Genomic DNA, 19,058 nt, shown 5'->3' on the forward strand with positions numbered 1-19,058 from the left:
GGAAGTGATTGGAAAACCTGAATTCAATGATTTGGAGGGGTGTCCCAATACTTTTGGCAATATAGTGTATATAAAATTGAACCCTCCAAAGTGGCTAGTAGGAATGATTGCATTACACTCCACTGCTGAAATCCTTGGCGGGTGTTAATGTCAAGCCCTGGTTGTATGATGTAATGATAAAGTTAATGCGAGGTATAACAGGGGTGAATAATACAGTTATGACTGTCAAAAAATCCCTTACGTCGTTTCAAAATGACAGCCAGTGATTGAAAAGTAATGATGACTAATTACGATCCCACGTGAGAGATCTGCCAGGCTCCCCAGCAGCGTAACGTCATAAGATTGAAATAGTTCTTATTCCCATGGCTGTGGTTCACATTCTCCACGGCTGTGCTCATGTGCTGATGGATTCAATTAGCTGGGCTGTATACGCGCCTGTGGACGATTTAGTGACCGTTTGTTTGCCCAAAGGGCCTGGAGTTGCCTGGATTTGTACATTCAGTTTTATTTTGCTTGATTAGTCACTGACTTTTTTTTTGAAATTGCTAAATTGTTACATAGAAGTATTTTCTCAGAAATGATCTATGGAAATGCTGCAATGCTAGGCCTATACTAAAATTAGTTAGGCCAGTGGTTATAAGCTGGTGTGTTGCAACCACAAAATTGGTTGCAAACAGAAAAGAAAAAGAAAACAATGCTTTTTTTTTTTTTTTTTTTTTAATTTGGACATTTGATGGTACATTTGTTGGACATTTGGTCCAGTGTAAAATCTGGGTCCAGTTAAGAAGTTCTGATTTTGAGTTCAAAGGTGACTGTTTTAGAACACTGTTGTTCTCTGTCTTTTAAATCGCTTCCTCAAACAGAGGGCAGAGGAGAAAGATTTAGAGATTTGAAATCTCCTGGGACACACATGCCACGGCCCACAGCTGGGGTTCATCTTTAGTGATAGCTCTGGGTGCCGTCACTGATGTTGCCTCTTATCATATCTCTCCTGAGCCCCCCAAACCTCCCAGACGGCGCTTCCAGAGTTCCCAGAGTATTACTGTATTGCTGTATAGGTTTTCTATCTTGACGTAATGGTGTTACAGTTATGTATCATTTAAGTATTAACTTTGTCTTTTTCCTAAAATTCATTTTAAGAAATAAAAATAGACACAAATGATGCAATTGTTGACCTGTAGTAAGAGTATAGAGTTCAGAAAAATTGATCTTTAATGAAAAAGTTCATGTTAAAATTTAACCTTTTGATTGCAACTTAAGATTGTCTTGGCATTTTTAAATATTTCAAAATAAATAATTGATAAATGGCCAAGATATATTGCCAGTCAGTGTGATCTAGGATGAATTCAATAAATTGGGTGACATTTTTGCCACTGAGATCACTGGAAAAAAAATTCCCAATTATCCTGAATAAACCCCTATTTACATTAAAAAAGTTGTTACTTACATTTTGATTTTTTTTTTTATGTATTTCTAATCTAAATATATTTATATTGTCCAAAATAAGTTACATTTATATTACACAAACACATTATGTAATTTCAGTTTAGTTGGTTGGTTGGTTTTTTTGCCGTTTATCAGTTTTTATGCCTTGAAAATTATTCCTTAATAATAAAATAGAGTGAATTTTTCATCTGTTGTATAACAAACATTGTAAAGTTTGATTTAAATCTTTTGTACAGATTCTTCATATGGAGGTCAGGGCTGTTGACACACAGGAAGTGCTGCATTTTTTGTGATTGTAAAAAAATGTAGTCCCAGTCATATTTTTTATGTTTACATTGGACCTCGAGAACATTTACATTTTTCTTAATGTAAACATGAAATAATTAGAGCTCACGGTATATATAAAAAAAACAAACAAGCAGCAAGTAACGTCCTCTAAAATGTTTTTATGTCTCCTTAAATTTAGCCGTCAGTATTTGCGAGGTGATGAAGGTAGTGAGCTCTTGGGGGGAAGAGTTACTGGAACAGTAGTGGGGGAAGGAGAGAAGGTCTCTGTCCCACTGTGAGGCCACATTCTTGGCTCTGCATAGGTAAGAGGTGAATCCCATTAGCATTTCTGCTGATAGGAATATCTGCCAAGAACAGCCTCCTGCAGAATCTCTGATGCTTTGAGAGACTTTAAGCTTCATCGTACACTATCAGGCCAGCGTGAAATCTGTACACTTCATTAGCATTTTCGGCACTGATTTTGAATTCTGGAATGGATTTAAACATTCTAAAATTTGTTTGTAGATTGTTATTCAATCTTAAGAATTAAGGTTCCAAAAGGGTTTTTTTCCCACAGCGATGCCATAGAAGAAACATTTTTGGTTGTCTAAAGGACCTTTCAGTGAACAGTTCTTAAAAGAACCTTTTTTCTTACTGTGAAGAACATTTTAATAATCTAAAAAAACGATTCCACTATAAAGAATGTTTTGAGACATTTGAAAGTTCCATGGATGTTAAAGGGTTAGTTCACCCAAAAATGAAAATTCTGTCATTAATTACTCACCCTCATGTCGTTCCACACCTGTAAGACCTTCATTCATCTTCAGAACACAAACTAAGATATTTTTGATAAAATCCTATGGCTCATTGAGGCCTCCATTGACAGCAAAACAATTAACACTTTCAGTGTCCAGAAAGCTACTAAAGACATATTTAAAACAGATCATGTGACTACAGTGGTTCAACCTTATTATTATGAAGCGACGAGAATACTTTTTGTGCGGCAAAAAAAACAAAATAACGACTTTATTCAACAATATCTAGTGATGGGCGATTTCAAAACACTGCTTTATGAAGCTTTACAAATCTTTTGTTTCGAATCAGTGGTTCAGAGCGTGTATCAACTGCCAAAGTCACGCCCCCCAGTGGTGAACCATTGAAATTGCGAAACACTTGTGACGTATCAAAGCCTCCTTTACTGAAATCATGTGACTCTGGCGCTCCGAACCACTGATTCATTTAGATTCATAAATCTTCATGAAGCAGTGTTTTGAAATCGCCCATTACTAGATATTGTCTTAAAGTCGTTATTTTGTTTTTTTTGGCACACAAAAAGCATTCTCGTCGCTTCATAACATTAAGGTTGAACCACTGTAGTCACATGAACTGTTTTAAATATGTCGTTAGTAGCTTTCTGGGCATTGAAAGTGTTAATTGTCTTCCTGTCAATATAAGCCTCACTGAGCCATCGGATTTTATCAAAAATATCTTAATTTCTGTTCCGAAGATGAATGAAGGTCTTACGGGTGTGGAATGACATGAGGGTGAGTAATTAATGACAGAAATTTCATTTTTGGGTGAACTAACCCTTTAAAGGTTCTTCATGGAACCATCGATGCCAATAAATAACCTTTATTTTTAAGAGTGTAGCAATGGTTTATGTCCGCAACTGTTGTGACACATCACAATAATGTCCTATTTGTTAACGTTAATGTTATTAATAACACATTTGTTATTAATCTTAATATTTTTTTTAATCTTTGTTAATGTCGGTTAATAAAAATGCTACTTTTCTTTTCTACTAAAAAGGTGTTCTTCATATTTTTTATATATTTATGTTTTGGAAAAAGCGATATGACTAATTTCCATGCTATATTGGGAAAATATTCACAGCTAAAAGAGCATAACATTCCCAATATAGCACAGCCTTTCATACCTTATATTCAGGGCCTAAAATTAACACTCGCCAAGCGCCAAATGCGAGTAAAAATCAGCGTTGGCGAGTGAATAAAACGGTGTCAGTCGCCAATTGTCCAGTAACAATTTTTTTAATTCTAACATTGCGATGTTGTGACATGAACGTGAACAAACATGAACTACGCTCTGTACGCTTGACGGGTCAGTGCTCATCACGAAAGTTTCAGCCTTTCCAATGTAAATATTCAAGCGCTGGAACACGCGAAAGGGAATTTGTTACGCGCTGTTTGTTCGCGCACTGAGTGGGAAGTTTAACATCCGAAGGGCATGACCTGAAAGATGCGTCTTTAATGGACAAATTCACTCAAAATTATGAGTGAAAAACGCCTGTCTCGGCGAGTGTCCTAGTAAACTTAGTCAGTTATGTCTTAAAGGTCCCGTTTTTCGTGGTTTTTTGAAGCTTTGATTGTGTTTATAGTGTGCAATATAACATGTGTTCATGTTTCGCGTGTAAAAAAACACAGTATTTTTCACATAATTTACTTATCTGTATACCGCTGTTTCCACTGTCATAAAAACGGGCTGATGACTTCCTTGTTCTATGAAGTCCCTCCTTCAGAAATACGTAACGAGTTCTGATTGTGCCAGCGGTTCCTGTGTTGTGATTCGACAGCAGTTTAGCGCATCTTGCCCGGAAAAGTCACGCCTCTTACCATAACGTGGAGATGCACGCGCTCAGTGTTATTGTAAACATGTCTTTGATTTTACCCTATCAATTTGAGCCGGAATCAGACCCGGTGATTGGACTGCGGGATGAAAATAACAGCGTTTCGACGACATGGCGACAAACACACTCTACAAACGCAACTCTTGTGTATTCCTGTGGGCGGAGGTTAGTCAAAAAACTGTTTTAGTGACGTCATTAAAGAAGGAAGTAGAGGGATGTAGTCCAAACTGGCCGTTCGATGTAGGCGACTTCTGTTAAATAAAATATCTCGCTTGGCATTGAACTTTGAGCTTTAAAATTTTACAGATTTTATTTATACTCTAACAACAACATTACACACTAACTAAAGTTTGAAACATGGGATCACGAAGAACGGGACCTTTAAGTGAACGCAAACACAAAACGCATGATCTGTGTGTGCATTCAGTCTTAAAATTACACCATTCTAATAATCCTGCTACTGTCTGCGTTTTTAATGTTAACCAAACAACAAAGGGTAACCAACTAAAATGTTGGTTTCATAACTGTCTGTTTTTGTGTTATGGCTGGTAAAAAATAATTTTTGACAAGTAATTTTTTTTTTAAGTCACCAGCCATTGGCAGGTGTGGCAAAAAAAATAGTTTTAGGCCCTGCTTATAAAACTTGATGGACGTTCCGATTTTTTTTGGAAATCTGCAGGTCAGGAGCATGATACCGTGCGGGCCAGCTTATTAGCGAATCTGCTTTTCTATGGCAGCTCCAGAGACTTCACCAGGGTCATGACGTGTTTCACATAACAAGGACGTTTTGATGTTAAAGGCAATTCATCAAGCTTTACTTCTGTTCCCAGAGGCCATAACAGCACAGAGCAAAGAGAAAAATGACTTTTTCAGGACTCTTATCAGTATTGTACAATGTAATCCTCATTATATCTAAACAGATCCATTCTCCTTCCACTTTATTTGTAGGATCAGATAACATGCTCTCGGTGTGTTCCAAACGGGAGCTTTCCAAAAGATAGAGGAATTTGGGTCACGTTTTAGAATAAATCCACTCATGCGCTCCTCTAATCTGCAGATTCAAAATAATCCCCTAATGCTGTAATAACCCTTATCTAATTTCAAATGGCTTTTATTCTCAATATATGTGATAGTTTGAATAAGCACAACTGTAGAAACACATCTGGGCAGGGTTAGCAGGGACACTTTCCTGGTCTGGTTGTGAATCACTGAAGGTCAGAGCAGTGGAGGAAAAGCATTTTAATATAATACTTTTTTATTCATAATATGTATGTTGATAAATGTATCTTAAGTTCACGTCCTGCCCTTTACTTGATCGTTTATTAAATATTTGGTCTCATTTGGTAGTGGAGGAGATACGAGTGTAGTACTCCCTTTTAACACATTTTAACATGCTTAAATGTGAAGTGAGTCATTTCTGGTCCACTAACGCCTTTAACGCTATTAAAGGGTTAGTTCACCCAAAAATGAAAATTATGTCATTAATGACTCACCCTCATGTCATTCCAAACCCGTAAGACCTCCTTTCATCTTCGGAACACAGTTTAAGATATTTTAGATTTAGTCCGGGAGATTTCTGTCCCTCCATTGAAAATGTTTGTACGGTATACTGTCCATGTCCAGAAAGGTAATAAAAACATCATCAAAATAGTCCATGTGACATCAATGGGTCAGTTAGATTTTGTTGAAGCATCGAAAATACATTTTGGTCCAAAAATAACAAAAACTACGACTTTATTCAGCATTGTCTTCTCGTCCGGAATCCTTTCCATTGAATTGATTCCATTGAATTGATTCCATTGAATCGATTCCATTGAATCCTTTCATCTGTCGGCGTTGGTAATGCACTTTTACGTCGCCGTGGTTGTTTCTGGCGATTAGGACATCCGCAACATTTTGAAGCATCGAAAATACATTTTGGTCCAAAAATAACAAAAACTACGTCTTTATTCAGCATTGTATTCTCTTCCGGGTCTGTTGTCAATCCGCGTTCATGACTCCGCTTCTTCTTCTTTCCTGTTTTACGGCGATTGGCATCCAGCTTATTGGTGCATTACCGCCCCCTTCTGCTCCAGAGTGTGGTTCACGACTCCGCAGTGACACTGCTGACGTAAGACGCTGCTGATGTGTTATCCAGTGCGCCCGAGCTTCGTTTACAGTCTGAGGGAGACGCACGCTGTATTCAAGCTATTCTACATTGTTTGTATTTTGGTATTGCTATATTTTTTAAAATGGTGCGTAAGTGTGCGTGTCGCTGATGTCCTAATCGCCAAAAACAACCACGGCGACGTAAAAGTGCATTACCAACGCCGACAGATGAAAGGATTCAATGGAATCAGTTCAATGGAATCAATTCAATGGAAAGGATTCCGGAAGAGAATACAATGCTGAATAAAGTCGTAGTTTTTGTTATTTTTGGACCAAAATGTATTTTCGATGCTTCAACAAATTCTAACTAACCCACTGATGTCACTTGGACTACTTTGATGATGTTTTTATTACCTTTCTGGACATGGACAGTCTACCGTACATACATTTTCAATGGAGGGACAGAAAGCTCTCGGACTAAATCTAAAATATCTTAATTTGTGTTCCGAAGATGAACGGAGGTCTTACGGGTTTGGAACGACATGAGGGTGAGTCATTAATGACATAATTTTCATTTTTGGGTGAACTAACCCTTTAAGGTCCATAAACATTCCCCTGTCATTAGTTGGACAAACGGATACTAATTTTTAATTTAATTTTAGTGTACATTTTAGTAATTTTGTTATGTATTTTAGTATGTTTTTTTAAGTATATTTCTATTTAGCTTTAATATATTTTATATATTTTTTAATATATTTAATATATATTTGCAAATTCACCGCAAATCTTCAGCAGACTTTCCCCTAAAAAAAAGTAATGGAAAGTCTGGTTTTTATGAACTGATATTGAGGGGAACCTCAAAAAGTGAAGTTGTGAAATGCATTTATAGCTGAATGTGGGAACCATATATGTATACATATTGTATTTGTGCACGTGTTTTCCATGCTTTGCATGTGGTGTCTTATGCAAACATCAGCAATATGCACTGACCATGCAAAATACGCATGGAGAGTTAGTCATCCCGTCTTTGACCTTTGGCTCTTTTTTATTCTCTTGCACATGTTAGAAAATTTAACAACTATTGCCCCTCTGAAAATTCAGTTCATTCCCTTTCTCTCCTTTTTTTCAGGACCTCCCAGAAGTTTCCACAAATCAGTCCCCTTTTGTCCCCCAACACTCTCTAAGAATTGTTTGTTTATCCAAAAACAGATTTCATAAACTCCTTCAGGGTGAAAATATCAGAGCCACTCTCTCAAACAGAAGATTTTTTTTCAAGCATTTAGCTGTCAGCAATGTGTAATTCTACTGTAAATTTCAAAAATAATGATTGTTTTCAAAAAGGTCTCCCAAACATTTGAAATTGGTTGAACAAATAGCCAGTGTTGCACCAAGCTGATTGGTCCGGTCCCAACCAATACACTACAGAGAAAGAAATTCATTTTAAAAGAAATCAGTACTTTTAAATTAAAGGATGCATTAAATTGATCAAAAGTGACAGTTAAAACATGTATAATGTTACAAAATATTTCGATTTTAAATGCTGTTCTTTTGAAGTATCTAATCATCAAAGAATCCTGAAAAAACATGTATTTCAGTTTCCACAAAAATATTAAACAGCAAAACTAAATCAGCAATAAACTAAATCATTATAATGATTTCTGAAGGATCATGTGACACTATGATGCTGAAAATTCAGCTTTGAAGTCACAGAAATAAATGACATCTTAAAATAGATTCAAATAGAAAACACTCATTTTAAGTTGTAATAAAATTTCACAATATTGAATACTGTTTTTTATTTTTGGTCATAAATTTTGTGTTAATAAGCACAAGAGATTTCTTTCAAAAAACATCTTACAATCCCCAAACTTTAAAAGGCAGTGTAGATGCCGTAACTACACCATTATGCGGGCAACATCACCTTTAAGAAGTAAAACAGAATGACCTAGTGAGTAATGCAGCTGGCTGGTCTTTCATTGCCTCTCATTCTCAAAAATGGAGACAAGTCTCTCTTTCACACTTATTAAAGGGTCTCTGTGGATTCTTCCCTGTGGAGGAAGGAGAGAGCGGCTGTAACTATTGATAGGTACTGAAAGAAATGCACACACAAACTGTGAGTCTCAGAGCAAAAAAAGTGACGCACAAATGTAGTTAAAGAGACTTGATGATGTCCCAGGCCTCACACTGTGCTCCTTATCCACAGCACATGTGCGCTTGGTATTATCACTCAGAGGGGAATTGTGTCTGAGGCATCCTGGGACTCACACATTTAATAAGGCTGTGTGTGTGTGTGTGTGTGTGTGTACACACGCATAATAATCTGCTTTGTCATGGTCATAAGGCTCTCATGAAAGTGAAAAAGGATTTGTCACAGAAAAGGTGGTTAGATAGGCTGATAGACTGTCAGACTGTCAGACGGACAGACACTGTGAGCTTCCACAAAGCTTTTAAAAAGCACTACTTTATTTGTGTACATTTGTGCTGTAAAACATTACCAACTGTCCATAAACCCATTGCATTCCTCCGTAATTGCTTCCATGACCTATAAATCTAAAGTTTGTATGAACAAATGTAAGCACTTTGTGTGAAGTCAACCATATAACTTGAAAAATCTCGTTGAAAAGTATTTTTTATTGCTACCCTTCAAGTGCTGTTAAAATTGACTTCCTCGAAAAATATTCTGTAGGATATGTGACAAAATAATAATGGTAATTTCAATAGTTTATTCACTCTTCAAATTCTCTTCATTTAACCAAATAAAATCCTAGAGAGATTTTTTTTTTTTTTAAGCCTTGATGTGGGTTTTACCACAAAACGTCTTGTTTTCAAAAATGAGATTGTTATTCAGTATAGGCTATTTATTGTAACCTTTTTTTCTTTAGAGTCAACGAAACTAAAATGATTAGTTAATTTAGAAAATGTTATTTCAAATATAAAATAAAATAATTTTGCATTTATAAAATTGCATTAAAGGTAGGGTAGGCGGTTTCGGTGTGGCTAGCAATAGCAAGCTAGCTTTGAAAGCATTAGATCGGACTGAATGCAATGATTGGACAAACATTTTTATGTTCTTGAGACTTCCCCAGAAAATTTCCGTACGTTCCTGTGGTGAAAGTCAAGTTTTTAATGTTGTTTACATGTCTGTGTGGTGTTTTTAATATGCTTTAAGACAATCCATGTGCAAATTCATAAGTCAAAACCATTGCTGAGTATTTTCTCTTTGCGGCACCAGCAGTTTCAGAATGGAAATGAGGGGCTTAACAGTCATATTTGCACTACCCATACATGTCATTTTCTTTTGTTAAAGGTGCCCTAGAACTTTTTTTTTACAAGATGTAATATAAGTCTAAGGTGTCCCCTGAATGTGTCTGTGAAGTTTCAGCTCAAAATACCCCATAGATTTTTTTAAATTCATTGTTTTAACTGCCTATTTTGGGGCATCATTATAAATGAGCCAATTCAGGGCTGCTGGCCCTTTAATTGCTCGTGCTCTCCGCCCACGGAGCTCGCGCTTGCTTTAAACAACATTAAAAAGGTACAAACAGCTAATATAACCCTCAAAATGTTCAAAGTGTTCGTCATGCAGCATGTCTAATTGCGTAAGTACAGTGTTTATTTGAATGTTTATATTTGGTTATGAATGAGTTTGATGGTGCTCCGTGGCTAAAGCTAACATTACACACTGTTGGAGAGATTTATAGAGAATGAAGTTGTGTTTATGAATTATACAGACTGCAAGTGTTTAAAAATGAAAATAGCGACGGCTCTTGTCTCCGTGAGTAATAAACGATGGTAACTTTAACCACATTTAACAGTACATTAGCAACATGCTAACGAAACATTTAGAAAGACAATTTACAAATATCACTAAAAATATCATGTTATCATGAATCATGTTAGTTATTATCGCTCCATCTGCCATTTTTCGCTGTTGTTATTGCTTGCTTACCTAGTCTGATGATTCGGTTGTGCACATCCAGACGTTAATACTGGCTGCCCTTGTGTGATGCCTTTCATAATGTTGGGAACATGGGCTGGCATATGCAAATATTGGGGGCGTACACCCCGACTGTTACGTAACAGTCGGTGTTATGTTGAGATTCGCCTGTTCTTCGGAGGTCTTTTAAACAAATGAGATTTATATAAGAAGGAGGAAACAATGGAGTTTGAGACTCACTGTATGTCATTTCCATGTACTAAACTTTTGTTATTCAACTATGCCGAGGTAAATCAAGGGCACCTTTCAATAAATATTAAATTAATTTTTTCAGGGATGAAAAGAGGTTTTTCTGCAGAAATGCCATGATATGGGCTTATAATTTTTATTTTTATAAGTGTTTTAGGATGATTATTTGTGGTTTGCTTGTTTTTATTTTATTATGAGCAGTTTAAATATGTTTTAAACCCATTATTTTAGAAATGTTGTTTAAATATCCTATTTGGACGTTTCACTTGTTCAAGGCTTTGTTTAAATGGTTATTTAATATTTCGTCAAATATGTTCCCCTCCAATGGAGTTCTTATAGTAATATGACCTGTTGTGCTCTGTCTCACTGCCTGTATCCACTTTTGTGTCCTTAAACATTATTTTTTTGGGGTCGACAGCTTATAAAAGCTTAGTTCTGTTTTTTTTAGCTTGTTTGCGACACACCATGTCACATTGCAGCTTTTAGACATTGTTCTATTTTTTGTTATAAGCCAGAAATGACAAGGAGGCAGCCTCACGCTATATAAAGTCAATGGAGACTGTTGGATTGCGATTGAGGTCAAAAAACTCACTCTGATACTGGAAGTGATCTCTCGCACTTTGCTTTAATGAGTGCGAGAGATCACTTCCATTGTCAGAGCACGATCAGCGCTCACTATCCGGATGTGGAGGGCAGTTGGACATAGTGGTGTTTTAAGGCCAGGACACACCAAGCCGACGCCGATGAACTAGTGACGACGAAAGCAGACTGTGGGGTTGGCTCATGTTGGCAGCGTCTATGTCCAAAGTTGCCCTGCCACACCAAACCGACGCTTAAACAGCCGACGGCCAAGCAGCACGTCAGTTCTGCGCCTGCGTGAGATGAAATGCCTTTCTGAACCAGCAGGCGGCAGTACCTGAACAGCCAATCTGGGGTGTGTTTCCCAAAGCGAACTATGGTCGCAAGTTCCGTCGTTACCAATAGAGTTCAATGGGACTTACGACCATGGTTCACCAACGATGCTTTCGGGAAACTCACCCCAGAATGATCAGATGGCCCGACGGACCGACGAGCTCCAACGCCGATTCAACATTTCGAATCGGCCGAAAAAAGGCAGACGAGGACCAACTTCAGCCGACGGTGCGGAACACACTGAGAAAACTTAGTCGGCCGACAAAGAAAAACTGCCCGACGACCGACCGTCAGCTTGGTGTGTTCCTGCCTTTAGAGGTAAAAAATGATATAAATACTGTTTCTCGCACAAACCGATCGTTTCGTGTCTAAAGCCGCCTTTCCACTGCACACGACATTCGCATCCGATTGTCGCATTTTGCCCCCTAGCGGCAGTCGCACAGAACTTTGAAATTGGTAGTGAAGCAGCCGTTACCCTTGGCTTATTCCAATCCAGCAACCACCATGGTAAACTGAACGATTTTAATGAATGTAACGTTAATGCATGTATGAATATATCCATAAAGCAAATTACCCTCAATACATCTAAAATAAAAACATACTAGTATATTTTATAGAGCTAATCAACATAAAAATTGGTTTAATAATCATAAAATATCTTTTTTTTTTTTTTTTACATAATTATTAATAATCACCATTTTAAAGAAATAGTGTTTACATAACGTTAAAGTGTTAAAATATTGGTAATTCTAACTTCGCGCTCATCGTTTTGATTAGAATACATCATATCCGGTCGGCCGCAGAAGTTCAAATATTTTAAGGCATCAGAAGCTCAAATCGGATCCGAAAATTCCGCGTTCGCCTATGATCGGAACTCTACGCAGCCCCCTTACTACTCTCCATTGGAAATGAATGACTTCCGGTCCAACGGCTGTCGTTTGTCTTGTGCAGTGGAAAGCCGCCTTTCGGACATCAATGTGTCGTCACGAGCCGCAGGGTTTAATTTGGATTTGTCTGTCATGTTTTTTTTACTCTTATAGATGGAATTCCCGTTGCCATGCATTATACGACTGACGGTTGGAGTTAAAAATCATCATTTGTGTTCTACTGAAGAAACAAAGTCACCTACATCTTGGATGCCCTGGGGGTAAGCAGATAAACATCAAATTTTCATTTTTGGGTGAACTATCCCTTTAATATAGCTTCTATTATTGATCACTATCAGGATGTGAAGAGAGTTTCAACCAGAATATCGAAAAGTGTTTATGAAAAAATTGCCTACCTTTTAAATGGTTTTATTCGTGAATTAGATTAATACAATAAATTATAGCAATAGAAAAATAAAATTCAAAATCCAAGTAAATAATCAAATCTGGTCAAGTTACATCGTGTTTTATCAGTTCTCCTAATATTTTTAGGGGGAAAAAACTACTTTTTTGAGGTATTCAATGTGGTTTGGGGCGTCAAACAGAAAATATGACGGTTAATACATGTGTTCTTCATCATTTCCTTTATCCAGTGTCTGGAGACCGTTAGAGCTAGTCAGAAGTGTCCGCTGTCCGGCGCTCTCAGCGCGGTCACGCCCCTGCGGCGCGCTGCTCTCACTTCAAAGGCTTCCCTTTATACTCAGAGCGGTGTGACGTCATGAAACGAGAGGCGCGCTCGAGCAGATGAGATGCTGGAGCGCAACAGGCGAGCGCACATCGCGATCTCACAACTACAATGACAACTTCCTGATGCATTAAGAAAAAGTTTTTACGAACTCTTTGCACTTTTGTTTTGAGGCAGCATTGGCTCTCTTCTGTGTAGGCTACTGTGTGTAGTGCTATGACTGATGACGAGATGATTTCATCACAACTCACTAGAGATTTACTGAGGTGGAGATTTGTAGTTTGGATCCTGTGGTACCTGTTGATTCTGTGTGATTCCTACAATCTGGATGTGGAGCATCCTTTAGTTTTTAATGGACCCAATGGATCATTATTCGGATACTCTGTTCTGCTGCACCAGCATGCTGATGATACTTGGTGAGTGCTTCAAACATGCATGTGAAGTTTTCATGTTCAAGTCAAGGGCGAGTGAGTCAGTTTGAGAAATAAACTAATTTTTGCCCCCTGAAAGTGAGTTTCAAGGGTATTTTATACATTTTTGAGAGATTTTGTTTATTTCTGCCTAGTATGTTTTCTATTTAATGTCAAGTACTTACATTGAATCAATTAAATAACACTGAATAATCTAAAATAATAGTGAATAATTATGGAATTCACCTTTACAATTAAAATTAAACCTCGGATAGCATATTTAATACATATGTCCGGTCACTGTTAGCTGTCTACTACAGACACAGCATATTTCAGTCACAATTTGTATATTTCTAATCACTGTTTCAAGAGTTGTTGTGAGTGGTTAATCACATTCACATTATTAATAGTTTTTAATTCAAAGTGAAATGCTGAACTAACCAAGATATGCCTAGTGGAATATTGTGAAATGTTGCAAAAGAACTGTATATCTGAGACAGTTTATTTTGCCCCGAACTCGGTTCATTTCCGCCCCTGAATTCATGTTTGTAGAATTCTAATTCTTTGTAATTATTATGCTCTCTGCTTTTATGACTAATTAATAATTCAGAGACTATATGAAATATTCATACTTATATTAATTTGTCACACTGCAGGACCATTTATAATGAAACATTCCTTCTAAAATCTTGATGTTGGTTACAAATGGTCACAAAATACACTGTATGCATAAACTACCGAGCTACAAGTGGTAGACTGTGTTCATTGTCATATTTATTGTTAAGGCTGCTAGTTGGAGCACCTGTGGCTGATTCCAGCTTTTATCCCAATACCAAAAATCCTGGAGCCATCTACAACTGCAGTGTGTTGAACTCCCAATGTGAGCAGCTCCATGTTGGTAGGTCTTCCCTCTATTCCCTTCAGAAGTCCAGCTTTTCTTGAATTGTCTTTTTCTGAATGGCGGAGGTTCAAATAATGTTCTCGTTGAAGTTGATGTGGGGTCCAAAAGTTCACCAAAGCATAACAATCCCATTTAAACCCAGAAAAACAAGGATTTTTTCAGATGTTTTTGCTTCTCAAATCATGCTGGAGAACATGATCATCAGGCTTTATTCATGTGAGCTCATTGAAGCTAAAGGGGGATAAACCAAATAACAAAACCAAAGACATTCTGAATTCCTGGACCTTTTTCCAATTCATCTTTTCACTGAGATTGGTATACTGAAGGATTTCCACTTGTAGTCTCAGACAATACGGTATATAAATCAGTTAATGGCATTGAATGTACTTTAACAATCTGTTAAACATTTTACTTAGTGTAACAATGCTCTCCTTCTTCCTCCCTCTTTCTTCCTCTTCTTTGTCCTTCTGTTTGTTGTTGACTAACTCTGAACAGTTGAGCATTTCCATTTGACCACGTTGTACCGCTTAGACTTCACACTTCTGAATTCGCTCTGACTGAACTCGTGTGCTTTCTAGACCCCTGGCTGTGAAAACGTCCTGTGAATGAATTCCCCATGCAGGGTCAGCCAGACTGTGGAGAGTTTCCTCCTGTCAGGAGGAGGATGCTTATACTCCCTGCCCGAAACAAGGGATGGGGGATAGTCTTCTTTGTAGGTCAAGCTTACAGGATATATATAGCACGCAAATAAAATGCAGCTAAACAGATTATTTCCAAGCCATGCTGGGATGGAGTGCAACCAAGTTTCATAACCGAGTTCAGTTGATGTGTCTGAAAAGGTTTCATTATTAGTTAGTGGCATTTGCTAAGGCGAGTATCACTATTTTTATTGCTCATATTTGAACAAGAATGAACAACCTTTAGACATAAGAATCGAATTTAGCATGTAATTCACATCGCTGTCTTTCTGTTGTAAACATTAATCGGCTTATACGTCGTGTGTTGTTACTTTTCTAAGCAATCAGGCTTATGAGTTTCATAAAATGGCTTAAAAATATATAATAGACATGCATTGAGAGACCTGAGCCATATTTAGGGACTAGATTTGGCGCTTTTCACATGAGCCAGTATGCAACCCCTAGCAACCACATGCAAAAAAACTCAAAATACCTTAGCAACCACATGCAATACCCTGGCAACCATCTACAAGACCACATTGTGAAGTTTTGCGTGGGCAAAACCACACACATTTTCCTAAAATGTCGACCACTCACATTTTCCTCAGAAACAATCTTAAAGGCCTGTTCACACCAATAACGATAACTATAATAATAACTATATTAGTGTCCAAACCAATTTTGTTTATGGATGTCAATGTTTTTATCGTTCTTTAACTGGAAAAAAAAATTTGATTCCAATGATATCGTTTCTCTGTGCCATTATTGTTATATTTGTGGTATGGACTCTACTATTCTTTATATTTAATGATTTTTAGAACTATACATTTATCATTACCGTTATCGTCCTTGGTGTGAGCAGGCCTGAATGGTAACAGTTTAATATAGTTCAGAATAACAAGAGTTCATAAGGGCATAGTTGGTGCTTTCACATTCTAACCATGTCTATAAAAAGCACAGTTTTTACATCACAGCATGATTCTTTCAGAAATGCTCGTCACCAAGTGTTTGCAAGTTTCACCAAGCTTCTCATCCTGTGTTGTTCAGTGTGTGAGCCACAGGTGTGAATTTGCTTGAGACGAAAAACGCTTGTACTGCATACATCTCTGCATCGCTAACCTTTTGCACAATTTCCTCAAAGTAAGCAGTTTGGACTCTCGAGTGATTGTGTATTAATTTGGGCGCATTTCACTGAATGATTTCAGGAGATGTAAAGCACTGTGGAAGACACTGTTTGGCAGAGAATGATAACCAATGGCTGGGTGTAAGTCTGTCCCGGCAGTCTTCAAAAGGCCATGTTTTGGTATGTCTTTTAGTCTTAACTGTCTTGATTGTGCTACCTTGTGAGTAAATGCATAACTATGATTATTCATTTTAAACGGAAAAATCCCTCATTTACTTTAGAGAGAAGGTGGGAAATGTTCATAAAAAACCAAGGTTGCACTTTATTTTACAGTACGTGCACTTACCCAAGAAAGTATTGGTTAATATAAGGAAACTACATGGGTTAAGGTTTGGTTTAGGTTCAGGGATAGTACCTAGTTATTACCCAGTTATTGTAACTACTTTAGTAAGTACATAGTGTGTACATTGTAAAAAACAATAAAAAACAATTTACTTCATTTTTCTTTTGCAAGTTTTTGCACGCCTGTTTTTAAGTAAATTTCAAATATGGAATTAAGTAACTCTACTTAACCAAGTTAAGTAAAATTAACAAAGAAAATAAGTAATTGTTTTACTCAAAGAATATAACACTGAATTAAACCATGCTTTTGAATTGTATGCTTTACTTAGAAACATCTAAGTTAATAATACAATAGATATTGTGTAGACATCATATCTACATATTAGAAATAACACAGTACCTGAACACAGAGACCTCAATTCTTGGTACACAATACTTAATGACGGTAACATTCGATGGATCGTTTTTGACTGTGAATTTGCCATTTTGAGTAGAAAATGAACTCCAAATGTCACAAAATGGCAAATTACTAAACATAACCACAAAAGCAATGATAAAACTGTGTAAATAAAGCTGGAGAACAGTGAAAAATCGACCTCATTAATTATTCAAATTGAGTTCTAATATAGAATATTCTTAGTTTTTTAAATTCTTGCCTGAACTTACTTTTTCATGTAAAAATTACATTTGTTTTTTCTGTAGTATTTACTTCACCATACAATTTTTTACAGTGTAGGACTGTAAAATAAAGTGCTACCATAACTAAATTATGATTGTTTTGGAGCAAACAATACAATTATTGGTGGATCACATGAAATATGTATGATGAGTAAATATGTGTTTACTTGACTCTATGATGGTTGAAATTCTAGGCATGTGGACATCGGTGGAAGAATGTCTACTACTCTAGTAAAGACAATCAGAACAAGCTGCCACATGGTATTTGCTTCAGATACAGCCCAGACTTGAAACACGTCCATCGTATTGTCCCCTGCTATAAAGGTACACATTTTGAATTACTGCTGTGTCAGTTGTATCGTGGTCCACAGGTTCAGACTCAGCATAATTACTTTATAGCACCTCCTTAGTGTCAAGTGTACACTACATTTCTGAAGGTTTTTTTTTCTCTCTTCAGACCATCAAAGGAAGTTTGGTGAAGGCTATGGATCCTGCCAAGCAGGAATATCAAACGTATTCACAGAGGTATTCAGAGCTCCTATGTCATTTTGATTGAGCTGGCATTGAATTCAGTTGATTTGGTAATGATGCATTGTGTTTGTAGGACCTGATGGTCATGGGAGCTCCTGGTACCTCATACTGGACAGGATCCGTTCTTGTCCTCAACACCACAAGCAACATATCAGCTGCTTATGTGGATGATGACAGTGCAGTTCTCTATGGAAGTTATTTAGGTGAGTTCTCAAACTGGCAATGGTTTTTGCTTTGTTACAAATCCTAGTAGGCAACATTATGAGGCATTATAATACTACTCAAATTCTAAGAGGGTTTAGAGATACAGTGATCAAATATTGTTTAAAATTAAAGATAAACATCCTCCAATGATCATCATTGTCTAAAGACTAGCAGCAGAAGGAAAGAGATTTTTGCAGTTATGAGGCATAACTTTTTTCTATTTGAACAGGAAGCACTGTTGCATAATCCACAAGCATCAAATTGTTGCAAAATATGACATGGTTACTTTGTCACTTTGTTTTCATCTCCTGGCAACCTCATTTTATTCATAGTTTTTCCTGTGATTCCTTTGACTACTTTACTGTTAGGAGATGAACCAAAGTCACTTTTTGCAATACGCATGGTTTCAAGCAGCTATACAGAAAATCATGATGTTAATTACAGTATGTTAATGTTATTCTAAATAACTTTGTTTATATTGTTTATAATGCCTTGTAGTCGCATTTAGTACAGGGTTCCTGCTGTCATGGAAAACATCTGGGAATTTAAATGTCCAAGCCTGATAAGAAATGACTAAACCTAATATAAATTTGATATATTTGTATTTCATCTGGTAGAAATTGCTTTTTTTTTGAAAATGCAATAAGATGTTAAAATCCTTATCTAGTAATCACAAGCATTGTAATATCTATATATTTTAATATCACTGATTCAAGCTACAAAACTAACTTGTAAGGGTTAGTTTAGGAAGATATAGCTTCTTTAACAAATCGTCTGTTAGTATATTTATTTAATTGTTTATTTATTACAGTTTTTGCAGATTCTGAATGGCCATTTTGGATATTTCACCACCATGTATTGTTTTCTTCCCATCAGGTTATGCTGTTGGTGCTGGACACTTTCTAGATCCTCAAAGTACTGAGATAGTGGGTGGTGCTCCCCAGAATGAACAGACTGGTAAAGTAAGGGTTAACAACACCATCATCATCATCATCTTCACCTATCTGAGTATTAGCACAGACCCAATTTTGGAGTATA

The 19,058-nt window shown here is 36.8% G+C and overlaps 1 protein-coding gene across 1 annotated transcript in view; it reads left to right on the top strand.

The window, feature by feature from the left end:
- The first annotated feature begins 12,645 nt into the window (after window positions 1-12,645).
- Window positions 12,646-19,058, top strand: part of itga4 (integrin alpha 4) — a 34,513-nt gene continuing 28,100 nt past the window's right edge. Inside the window, exons 1-8 of the mRNA XM_048194501.1 lie at window positions 12,646-12,690; window positions 13,063-13,570; window positions 14,350-14,462; window positions 16,348-16,445; window positions 17,480-17,609; window positions 17,743-17,810; window positions 17,890-18,019; window positions 18,897-18,982. Coding sequence (XP_048050458.1) covers window positions 13,371-13,570; window positions 14,350-14,462; window positions 16,348-16,445; window positions 17,480-17,609; window positions 17,743-17,810; window positions 17,890-18,019; window positions 18,897-18,982 — 825 coding nt within the window. The 5' untranslated portion in view covers window positions 12,646-12,690; window positions 13,063-13,370. The remainder of the gene's footprint in view (window positions 12,691-13,062; window positions 13,571-14,349; window positions 14,463-16,347; window positions 16,446-17,479; window positions 17,610-17,742; window positions 17,811-17,889; window positions 18,020-18,896; window positions 18,983-19,058) is intronic.

This window comes from Megalobrama amblycephala, linkage group LG6 (assembly GCF_018812025.1).
Source record: "Megalobrama amblycephala isolate DHTTF-2021 linkage group LG6, ASM1881202v1, whole genome shotgun sequence".
NCBI classification, from domain to species: Eukaryota; Metazoa; Chordata; class Actinopteri; order Cypriniformes; family Xenocyprididae; genus Megalobrama; species Megalobrama amblycephala.